The 13,152-nt window shown below is 33.9% G+C and overlaps 1 protein-coding gene across 1 annotated transcript in view; it reads right to left on the reverse strand.

The window, feature by feature from the left end:
• Positions 1-13,152, reverse strand: part of LOC150102567 (exportin-1-like) — a 448,940-nt gene that overhangs the window by 23,733 nt on the left and 412,055 nt on the right. The window contains exon 29 of the mRNA XM_090399503.1: positions 7,310-7,406. Coding sequence (XP_090255629.1) covers positions 7,310-7,406 — 97 coding nt within the window. The remainder of the gene's footprint in view (positions 1-7,309; positions 7,407-13,152) is intronic.

A 13,152-nucleotide genomic window follows, 5' to 3' on the forward strand; every position in this document is an offset into this window, starting at 1 on the left:
AGCATGTGAAGTCCAAGGCAGGAACTCAGATTACAGACCAACATCTCGAGAATACTCTTGTGCACAGTGACTTCCAACATTGATGCCAGCATTGACAAGCTGGTCAAGGAAAAGCATTGTCAAGTCCCATTGACATTGTAAAAAATGAATGTTTTCTTCATTAAATTATCTTTTTTCAGTATTGATTGTATTTATTTATCATGAACCCGACTCCTACCTATGCACTTAAAGATGAGTTTGTCTACTTTTATTAATGGTTGGAGCGAAGAATGTGAATTACTTTATAATGAATATCAGATAAACAATGACCCAAAAACAGCAGACGAACTCTTAGAAAACTTGGATATATCCTGAAGAAAAAAATGGGTAAATACAGTTGAAGGTATAGACTTTACTCATTCCAGCCATAAAGCTTGGAGCCCTCTTAGGAAACTAGGTGGTAGTGCTCCTTTGATTAAAGAACAACCAAAGTGCATAGGTAGGAGTCGGGTTCATGATAAATAAATACAATCAATCACATATCCCAAACAACAAAAAGCATACAAAATATATAAAGAGAAAATTAAAAGAATTTAGCAAGTCTTCACCTATAACTTCAAATTTTGCCACACCCTTTTACGCAGCAAGAAGTTGAAGCAGCCTTAAAGGAATTAAAGCGTGGTACATCCAGAATTTTTGATTAATCTGGGAAGAAATGCAAGATTATGGTTAACAAAGTTCTATACACATTCTCAGAAATGGTAAACTTCCCACTATTTTTAAAAAACAAAAGTACTTTCAATTTTAAAGCCTGGTAAACCTAATCATAAACCGGAAAGTTACTGACTTATTACTCTCCTCAGTTGTTATAAACTCTTTGAAAGACTTATTTATAATAGAATAAGTTCCACAATTTTTAAAAATGTCCCAATAGAACAAGCTGGCTTCAGACCAAATCGTGGGTGTTGTGACCAGGTTCTCTCTTTGGTAATTCACATAGAAGCTGGTTTTCAAAAAGGTTTAAAAACATCAGCAGCATTTATTGATTTGTTAACAGCCTTCGACACCGTTTGGAGACAAGGCCTTCTATATAAATTATATAAAATTATCCCATGTAAAACAATAGTCCATATTATTAACAATATGCTAAGAGATAGAAGATTTATAGTGACTATAGGTAATAAAACTAGCAGCGAAAGGAAGTTAAATAATGGACTACCACAGGGATCTGTTTTATTTCCATTATTATTCAATCTGTATATATCTGATCTTCCCATCACTACGTCAAGGAAATTTTGTTATGCCGACGATATAGATAACTACACAGCATAAATCGTACAGAAGAAATTCTAAAAGCTGACTTAACTATTCTGGATGAATATTTTAAAAGATGGAGACTCTGTTTAAATAGGAGCAAAACGGTAATATCTTGTTTTCATCTAAATAATAACTTGGCAAATGTGAAACTAAAAATTGAATTGAATAACACTATACTTCCATATAATACATTCCCCAAGTTCTTGGGATTCACACTTGACCGTTCTCTCACTTTCCAGTAACATCTTTCAAACTTGGCATATAAACTAAGGACACGTAATAATATCCTACAGAGACTCTGTGGCACTACCTGGGGTTCTAGAGCCTCTACTCTTCAGACAACAGCCCTTGCTGTGGTATTCTCAAGTGCTTAATATTGTGCTCCTATGTGGCTAAATAGCCCTCACACAAGGATTATCAATTCTCAATTGAATAATACCTTAAGATTAATTACAGGCTCTATTAAATCGACCCCAACATATTGGTTACCTCTTTTAGAGGCATTATTCTTACAGAACTATGTAGATTGAATTCTTTAGTATGTGAATTCCAAAAAATTGCTGGTAATCCGAACCTACCTATTCATCAGGATCTCCCAACTCTTAACGTCAACAGATTGAAATCTCGCCATCCATCACTACGAGCAGCAGAACCAGTGCTAAATAATTTTAACCCTTTATCAAAGTGGGAAGAAACATGGAAGGAAAATACGAAAGAACATTTGCATAACATCTTTAAAGATGATCAAATCATCACAGGATCAGATCTAACTCGCAAAACATGGATGGTACTAAATAGAATTCGGACAAATCATGGCCTATGTGGAGATACTCTCTATAAATGGAACAGACAAACATCTCCAGAATGTGACTGTGGTGCTCCACAACAGACTATGCAACATATTGTAACAGAATGCATCTTCCGTGCTTATCAGAATGACTGGAATGACTTTTTACAAGCGGCTCCTGAAGCTGTGACCTGGATTACGAACTTAGATCTGAATTTATAATGATATATATGTTTCTTTTCCTTATTATAACATATTAAGACTTTTACTTTTAACTCTTATTTTAATTTTCCAACTTCTTGGATTAGATCTGTGTTTTCCTTCAACTTAAACTTAAACTTTTAACTTAAAATATTTTAAATTCTTCAATTCTGTTAATATATAATGACATCATGATTCTCTTTTTTAACATCATGTTTTTGCCATGAGCTATGTATGTGTATGTATGTTTACTTTTTTAGGATTTTATGTAAATTATCAAATGTAGTGTTCCTTGTGAACCCGGACAGCATCTTACAATTCTAAATACCGCAGTATAGCTTAGGGGCTTGCAGGCTTCACTGAAATTTTTAATACAGAATGCACTGTCTGAAAGGTTGAAGACCGCTGCTATAATATTATAGGCAGTGTCAGCAGACAGCAATTATTAGTTGCTTTCTATGGCGTCCAGGGAGTAAGATATGACATCTGAATTTGAGATACAGTGGAGTTGATAAGTGTATTAGTCAAATGGTTTTCTGCACAGATTTCACTTATGATAATGTGTAAGAAATAGATGGACACCTGTGCAATGTAGTTTGTGACTATGGTGGCACTTTGTTACTTGCAGTAACAAAGGATGCAGATTCAGATACAGTAACCTAATTCAAGTTAGCCTATGCTTAACCCTCTATCCAAAGAACAACATAAAATTAAAATGAAATATATAGTGATCTTTAATTGACCATGATTTATAAACATCTAATACCAACAAGTTTCGCTGACGAGGCTGTCCAGCTTCTTCAGGGCTTATAACGGTAAAAGAAAAAACTCAAAGTGGCTAGTACAGAGAAAATAGAGAAACACTATTGCATAAATTAAACATTAAAACAGAATGCATAACATTACATGCATGCGCATGTTGTGTTAGTTGACAGACTGAGTGATCTTATTAATATTTTGCATATGTCAGCTATTATCATGCCATAGTTTCTGTTAAGATTTTCTCCAGAACAGAGGAATACACTGGCTTCTTTGAAATTTCTACAATGGAAATCTACTTCTAGGTAAGGCATGGAGCTGCTATTGCAATCAATGGTATGGTTGGTAATCTTGATTTGATGGGCTAGACCTGAGTAGTCTGTTCTGTTGTTATTAACATCTCCTGTATGTTCTTTTTTTTTTTTTTTTTCGAATTTCGAGGCTTTTTGACATCTGTCCTATATATATACAGTGTATGTGTTTAGACCACAAGCACATGGGATGTTGTACACTCCAGCATGTTTGAAAAAAGCATTAATATCTTTTGGTGATCTGAAAACGTGAAGGACAGTCTTGACCGGTTTGAATGCAACTCTGATATTGAAAGGTTTAAAAAGTTTTGCGATCTTTTCAGACACTGTACCTACATAAGGAATAACTATGGATGAACTGTATTGAGTGATGGTAGGTTGTTATTGTTGTGGGGGGTTTCTGTGAAGATCTTATTGATTAAATCTTGGATAGCCATTTTTTTAATATTAATGTCTCTGATCTATGAGTAATTTCATCATAGAGTTCTTTTTCTTCTGAGATGATGTTCATGGCTCTATTTTTGAGCATATGTATTATGCTGAGCATCTGGGAAATATGGTGAGTTGATTTGAAATGAAGGTAGTGTCCTATGTGTGTGTGTTGGTTTGGGGTAGACTGTTAATTTGATATGTCCATCTGCTAGTTTCTTGATTAGAGTATCCATAAATGATAGTTGATTATCTTTTTCCAGTTCCAAAGTGAATTGTATTTTTTGATGAAAATAATTAATTTTGGTTAAAAAGTCCAAAAGAGTTGTTTTTGTGTCTCCAAATTATGAAGACACTGTCTACATACCTCCACCACACTAAAGGTTTTGGGTCTAATTTTGAGAGGATGTCTGTTTTCTAACTTTTCCATGAACAGATCTGCACAGGGCAACGAAAGAGGCCTGCCCATAGTTAAGCCATTTAGTTGCTAATATATCGTTTCATTCGATTTAAAATAATTTCTGATAACATCTCGATCTTAGACATTCTCGCTAGCTTGGATGTGGTATCTTTATTTACCAACATCCCAGAAGAAGTTATCAATATCCTATACAATCTCTTCCCTGAAGATATGGCTCACCTTTTTTGTCATTGCCTTAAATCTAATTATTTTAAATGGAATGAAACGATATCTTCTTCTTCTTCTTCTCTCTTCCATCATCTATGTGGATGACGATGAGGCTGAATGAACTCTTTCCACTTCTGTCTGTCCCGGGAGAGTCCGAACAATTCTGTCCAGTTTGGTGTCGTTTGTTGTGATTTGGTTTTCAGGTGCTCTTTTATTTTGTCTATCCATCTAATTCTGGGCTGTCCTCTGGATCTTTTACCTTCCATCGTTGTATTCAGGGCTTTAGATGGTAGTCTTTCTGTTCCCATGGCCAAACCATCGCAGTCTTCTTTCTTGGATTTTGTCTATTATTGTTATTTCTTGTTTTAGTAATTTCCTTATATCTTTGTTTCTTATTCGATCCAGCAGATATACTCCAAGTAATCTTCTTAGCCAACCCATTTCAGTAACTAATAATTTTTTCTCTTCAGCCTTTTTGAGATTCCAGCACTCCATAGAGGAGTATTGGGAGGACCATTGTTTCATAGATTTTTACTTTTGTTACTTGTTTGATGTCCCTTAACTTCCATATTTTATTAAGTGGTCCAAAAGTTTGGGATGCTTGACTGATTCGTCTGTTTATATCTTTTATAATTTCACCATTGTATTCAATAACTCCTCCAAGGTAGGTGAAGTTTTCTACCTTCTCTAGATTCTTACTATCAATTTCAATTTTCAGATTGGTGCTTCTTTTTCCTATTTGCATAATTTTTGTTTTGTCTATATTTATGTTTAATCCAGATTTTATATACTCCTTTATTTTATCAGAAATTCGCTGTAGATTTTCTTCTGTGCTTGCAAGTAATGCAATGTCGTCTGCAAATTTTAAATTTGTCACATTTTCCCCATATATTTTGATTCCAGAGTCTTCATTGTTTAAGGCATTATGTTATGTTATGAAATGATATATGAGCAACTAAATGGCTTAACTACGGTCAGTCCCTTTGCGTTGCCCTGTGCAGATCTGTTCATGGAAAAGCTAGAAACAGATATCCTCTCAAAATTAGACCCAAAACCTTTAGTGTGGTGGAGGTATGTAGACCAACACACACTGGATGCTACCTTCATTTCAAATCAACTCACCATATTTCCCAGAAGCTCAGCATAATACATATGCTCAAAAATAGAGTCACGAACATCATCTCAGAAGAAAAAGAATTCTATATGAAATTACTCATATATTAGAGACATTAATAAAAAATGGCTATCCAAGAAATTTAATCAACAAGATTCTTCATAGAAACCCCCCCACAACGACAACCTGCCATCACTCAATACAGTTCATCCATAGTTATTCCTTATGCAGGTATAGTGTCCGAAAAGATCACAAAACTTTTAAAACCTTTCAACATCAGAGTTGCGTTCAAACCAGTCAAGTTTTAAGATTGCCAAAAGACATTAATGCTTTTTTTCAAACATGCTGGAGTGTATAACATCCCATGTGCTTATATACGTTTAGACCATGTGGTCTAAACGTGTATATATATATATATATATATATATATATATATATATATATATATATATATATATACATAGGACAGATGTCGAAAAGCCTCGGGGAAAAAAAAAAAAAACATACAGGAGATGTTAATAACAGAACAGACAACTGAGGTCTAGCCCATCATTTCACGATTACCAACCATACCATTGATTGCGATAGCAGCTCCATGCCTTACCTAGAAGAAGATTTCCATTGTAGAAATTTCAAGGAGGCAGTTGTATTCTTCCGTTCTGGAGAAAATCTTAACAGAAACCAGGGAATGATAATAGATGACATATGAAAAACCTTAATAAGATGACTCAGTCTGCCAGAATTTAATTTAACTCAAAACTACAGAATGTGCTCTCATAATAGTGACTAACACAACATGCTCCATGCGTATAATGTTAAGCATTCTGTTTTAATGCTTAATTTATACAATTCTTCATACTCAAAAGAAAAAGGGTACTCCATTTTCTCTGTACTAGCCACTTTGAGTTTTTTCTCTTATCATTATAAGCCCTGAAGAAGCTGAACACCCTTGTCGGTGAAACTTGTTGGTATTAAATGTTTATAAATCATGGTCAATTAAAGATCAATATATATTTCATTTTAATTATATGTTTGAATGACCAAATATAATCTAAACAATGAACAACATTATATGTCATGCAAGAAACAGATGATATATATAAAAATAAAATATTTCATGCTCTTAAGTGAGATGCTCAATTATTCTAAAGAATGCTAATGTATTCATATTAGTGCATTTTAAATAAAAACAGAACCTCCATAGTTAAGTTGGTACAGATGAGCTCTCTGATTGTAAAGACCCAGGTTTGCATTCTGCAAACAATGTCAGGAACATTTTATCAAATTTTTTCAACCAAATGGTGAGTTAACTGGTCTCATATGGAAGTAGAGGGCCTCTTCTCCAGGAAACTCAGGTTTTTAGTCCTCCCTCAGAACAGGCAAACTGGCCTTGTGAACCAACCTACAGACATAAAATACTTACCCCTAGAGGGATGCAGAAGAGGAATAGCAAGCCAACTGCATTAAATTGCCTAAAGTTCCTAATTAGGGAACTCAATCTGTCTTGGGCAGATGAAAAATGAATGGAAACAAAAACGATTATATAATAATTCCAGTGTATACTAATTTTATTTATTTATTCTTATGTCGAAAAGTATATGAAAATCAAGTTATAATTCCTAAAATCACACATAAATCAAATATTAAACATTATTTCTTGACAATTTTGAGCTAAAAAAAAAAATCAACAGTTTAGCATAAACAGATCACAAGTATTTTTTATTAACAATTGTAAACAGCACATAAGGCTGGCTTATCCATTTATGAGATAAACATCAACATACCCTGATCTGAACAAGAAAATCTCTCAAGTGCTCTTTGAATGCTGGGATGTCTTGATCCAGATTAAAGAAACCTTGCACAGTTATCTTAATCTGAGCACTACAATAAATTAATGAAATTGTATATAGCATATCGAGTAAAACATAAAAATAAAGAATTGTCTTATGATTCAAAAATAATTCATATTATTTATTTACTTTTTGTGCTAAAATTTCCATTCAGATACTGTGAAACACAGTTTCTGATATTGTTAATTTATAGAGAAAAGCATTTTTTAAGTGCTTGTGGTAGAATACAGTTTTAATTTAACAGTCTCTTATGAGAAAAGATACATTTCTACTTATCCCACTCTAATTATAAAGCTTGTATATCACTCAAGTGGAATACAAAATGCACATTTGATATATCCAGCTGAAAAGGGCCAAGACCAGTTTTAATTTGATAATAATCACTAACAGACTGACTGATATAAAACTTATGGTTTTTTTTTTTTTTTTTTTTTTTTGACAATAAGCTTCTATGGTTGGAATTGTACATAGTATTATTTTCCAGTATGAACCATAGGGAGAAAACACTAAGTAAAAACGGATTATTCAACAAGCTTCCCATGTTCTATGACTATTGTTAAATTCTGAATGAAAGAAATTTTAATCCATAAGTATTTCATTCAGATTTAACAAGCAACAACATTCCCGAAGCTAATATTTGTATATCAGAAAATATGAAACTGATTGTAAACTACCAACATTTGTAATTTAGGTATTTTTCTCTATACATTATGTTATAGTTATTCATTGTAAAATTACCAGAAGTTTAAATTATGTGAACTTTATGTAAATATTTGTGTCATGAAGTGAATAAGATAAATGGATTACCAAGTAAAGGCCTGAGGCAGTTGCGTGCACCAGAGAGGAATTGTGTGCAGAAGTTTCCCACCAAGCACGCTAGGGGAGACAGCGGCACTGGGTGCAAAGGAGAAAGAACGTGAAGTAAGAAGGTACACATCATGGCAGTGATATATAGAGCATGGTGGCACCAGCTCGTGGCTTTTTTCCCCTTCGTTCGACTGGTCATCAAGTTCGTGAGATCCCACGGAGGTCGTAGGAGCATGCAGAGATGTCTAACGGCAGCCCACCGGTCAAGCAGTGGTTCAGCGAAGTACAGATCCCGATCCTGCAGAAGGCACAGCATAGATCGACAAGTCATGCTGAGCCACTTGACCCGATAGCGGTAAGCCAGAGTTATTTACTTCAAAGGAGGCGAGTAGTGTCCGAGCCCACCAGTTGATTCTTTTAAATCAAGTAGGAGCATGGTCAATAAGACGGAAGCACTCCCGAGACAAGTGTGGAGAAGGCCAAGTATTTTTACGGTCACTGGTAATGTAAACATTTGTTCTGTTATGTAATTGTGCTAACAGGGATAATTATTGTTCGCACAAAGAACTTTCAGTTATTCATGTTTCGTTAAATGAAAGGACTCTAGAGCTTATGAAAAGTGAGAAAAGGGAACCTTATGTTCTAAGAAAAAGGATTGTGTAGGAATATGTTAATACCATAAGGTATACTCAGCCTGCTAATTCAATAACCTTTGGGAATGTTGATTACTGAGTGAATGTTTAAATATTAATTGAAGCTCTAATCTAGATTCATGTTGTAAAGTGCTAAAAGAGAGTTCACAACATTTAATTAATTGAACTTATTTTCAAGGATAATTGTGATTCTATGCCAGTAATTATTGTTACCTGTAATTTATTTGATTTGATAATTAAACGTCTTTCTTTTGTAGTAATCTAATGACTTGCCTGATTTTATTCTTATTGCACCGCTCATAAAAGTCAGAACCAAGACAGGAGGTAAAATATAAAGGTGGCTACGACTGTAATTGAAATTTAGTTGTTGCATGATTTAAGTACTTAACGAAATTGTCTAGGAGTTATATGATAGTGTACTATTCTGAGTGTTAATTCTCTGAATTTTGAGTTATTCTCTTGTCTAGGATTTAGGGTGGCGCAGTATAATATAAATTTTCCGTAAATTCGAAAAGGGATTAGCACCAGGAACGAAACAAAGGAATTGGTGCTACCCAAAAGGCAATCCCTTTGTCTTCCTTACTCTGCACACTATTGTTAAATTAAATGGCGGCCTAGAATTGAAGTGTGACTGCATGCAAATACTAACGTTGATAATAAATGAGTAGAACTTATATAAAAAGTAAGAGTAAGAAAAATATTACACTATCAGAAAAAAAATATTTAAATTAAAAGAACTTATTAAGTGATTAACTACCATAAATGTCATTAAATTGATAGTAAAGATCATGCTAAGATTTCAAACATGTGGTACATTCCTGAGCTGCACTATGCCTATCATGACCTAATTCCCAGTTTCTTATGCTAGTTTAAAACAGGTTCTTGGATGTTGCTGCACTCTGCTGGCAGAATGGAACAAAAAAATCCAGGCCTTATAATTTCAGCACATCTTTGAAGTTGTAAACACACAGCTATTGCCTTCAATTCTACCAAAGTACCTGATGCTTTTCACTGGTAGCATGAAAAAGATACTTCATCAGGTACTTTGGCAACTCACAAAAAATGCTATATACTGAATTCAACAGCTACGTTCACAAATTCAGTGAAGCCACATAGTACAATTCAACAATAAGCTACATGTTATATAAATGTGAGCATGATGTATACTATTAGTTCAATAACAATTCCCTATATGGCAGTTAATGTTTTAGGAAGCAATGTGTTAAAGCATTTTTCAAATGAAAATATTTTATTCCTCATGAAAAAATGTCAGAGTGCAGAAACCTTGAATAACAATTTTTACTTAGCATTTTCTCCCTGTGGTTCATACCAAAAATAATACCCCCCCCTTTTTTTTTGTAATTTTATGCATAAGAGATTATTCACATCATGGTGAGAGATATAGAAAAAAGATACTTGTTAATGTTGGATTTAAAGAAGAACTGGCAATGATACTCTTTAGGAAATAAGGAAGACAGATTACATAATCCAGCAATAGGAAACAAATGAAAAAAGAACAAAGAGAAATACATTTTTTGCTGTGATTTTGAAGTTGTGTGAAGAAGGGGTCAAACTCTTGCAAGTGTTTTAATAGTTTCCGAGGATCGGACAGAAGTATGAATGGCAACTCTTATAAATAGTGACCATGAAAATATTTGTAGGAAATGTAAGCATAAGAAATTGAAAACAGTTAAAAACGGATCATTATAATTGGATGGATTTGTGATTTGTACAGAGTTAAGATTGTTCAGAAGTAATGCATTGAGCAGAAGATGCCACCTAATTTCTTAGAGAAACTTCAAAACTTGCCTTTATAAAAACATAAAGGCAAGTTCAGAGAAATGAATATTAGACACTGAATGAAGTATAAATCTGATATCAAGAAACAAGGCCTTATATATCATCAATATCAGAACAGAGTCTTTAACATTCCACAGTAATGATATTGCATTTAAATAAATAAAACAACTATTCCAAATACTTGTATAGCATGTTATTAAATTTGCTTAAGGTATTTGTTCCTACAATACTCTCTGGAAGTATATTCCACGTATAACCTCAAGCAAATGGTTATTGGTTTAAAAGTATATCCTGTAGTACACAATTCCTATGAAAATAAAAGTGCATATAGTATGTGGTCTCTCTGACTCCCCTGGAGGCTGCTCTTAATAATAAGAATAATAAAAAAAAAATTTTTCTGTAGAATTTAAAACTTTTTACTAACTAATAATAAATGCCACCTCTTTGTTCATGTTCTCTATCAATTCAATGAGTTGCAAAAGTTCAATACTGAAATTCAGCCCTGAATGTCAGATGAAACTGTACCTCTGCTAGACCTATTATGTTAGATTTGAACTATTCATCATTAGCTCTAATTCCCTGCCTTTATTAATTATAAATATAGCATTCATTCGTATAAAGGCAAGCAATTAACTTTGATTTAAAGCTATCTGCGAGTCTTACAGTAATACTAAGCATTTAAAAAATACTGTATACTGATTTAAAACTGAAGTTAATATCTTAACTTTTTAAGAACCGGTATTTAATTTTGAATTATTGACACTTTATTAATTATGATCCTTTACTGAGTAATGTTTCTCCACAGCATCTAAAGATTTGCTTTGAATGGATTCTCCATAAATACTATCTGTTATCATTCTATCCCTGCCTTCTCCACCTCACTAGCTTGCTTAGTTTCCTGTTCTCAAAAGAGAGGTTAATGCTTTTTACTGTCTTCTACTCAAGTGAAGCAGTTTTCATTACAAAATAGTTCCTCCTATAATAATAATAAAACTCCTTCCTTAGCAGCAATATCATTTATTACACAGCATTTTCCTGGTCTTAAATTGGAAAGTTCTTGTCATTTGTTTTTATCTGCTATCAAGTTGATCCTTGGTTTCTTTGTTTATAATGAAATTTGTGCCACTATGAATGATGAAATGCCTTTTTGAATTTATAAAGAACTTACTTCTGGTCATCACATCCTATGAAGATATTTTCAGTTCTCACATTATATGAATAATGCTACTGTAAAATAATTGATTTATCTCACAATGTGATTATCCAATCAAGTGTTTCCAGTCTATAAGGTCAATTATAATTCTAAAACAATGCAACAGTGAACAGTAGGTGGCAATTATGCATTTATTTCCTGAAAAGCTAAATATTTTAAGAAATGATTTCTGATTATCTTAAATAATTTAGTTATCTCAAATTACAGAAAAGTTTCCTTCTGAAAAAAAAAAAGAGACCAACAGACCAGGGAACATACGCAACCCGCATACATGTCAGACTGTGTAAACAGGAATGATCGCCAAGCTATATCATTAATAAGATTTCTATGATGACCACAATAAGCCAATGAGCCTAACATGTTAAGGAAAATCTTAGATGAAATAACTTGCACGATAACACACACACAGTGACATGATGTTGGGAAAGCGATTAAATTTTCAAAAAAAATCTAAGGACTAATATACAATATTTCTCCACATCACTACTCATAATCTGACAAAATAATTGAACCAATAGTAATATAATGAATGTAGTAATTAAAAAAAAAAAAAAAAGAGGAGGAACAAGTTATTAAATAATGCAACTAGATTATTATTCCAATGATAATCTGTGATTAGTATTAGGATGACAAAGAAAAACAAAGGACAAATGAAGTGTTTCACCCTGAAATCATATAATATTCAAACTTAGTAGCTTTTGAAGTCTAACTGCAAAAGCTACTTTCTAAAATTCTTTTTTAACTTTAAGAAAACACAGAAGAGTATGTCATACAAGGGCTATCTGGTAATTAATGTAACAAATTACATTTTCCATAAAATTAATGTTGTTTTTGTATTTCTACTTATTCCTATCTGTTGACTTTTCTTTTTTGAATGGTCCTAACAACAAAAAAAAATCTCTCACCATGATACAGCACCCGTAAAGCACCGCGCCTCCTGCGGTGTCCGGAGCGCTCCTGTCGGCCCTTGAAAATCCGAGGGAGAGAGTGTGATTTTCATGCCGGACCGTACCCATATCCGCAGCAGGTCTCCAAGGTGAACAGCCTCTAGTCGATAGAATAATGTAGGTAAGGGAAGTCGGCAAGACGGATCCGTAACCTAGGGACAAGGATTGGCTCCGAGGAATGGGCCGGTCGTGCTGGGGTACGAAGCGGGTATGGCACTGCACCGGGACTGGGCGAAACTGTCCAGTGATGAAACGGTTGAGCCCGGACCAGCGTTGGGACCTTCTCGTGGAATGCCTCAGCTGCGCGGCACGCCGGATGGCCCGTCTGGCGCGACCGTTTCGGCCAACAACTAACAG

The sequence above is a fragment of the Typopeltis vanoorti genome, chromosome 10 (assembly GCF_054136105.1).
Source record: "Typopeltis vanoorti isolate ZY-2024b chromosome 10, IOZ_Tvanoo_1.0, whole genome shotgun sequence".
Classification (NCBI taxonomy): Eukaryota; Metazoa; Arthropoda; class Arachnida; order Uropygi; family Thelyphonidae; genus Typopeltis; species Typopeltis vanoorti.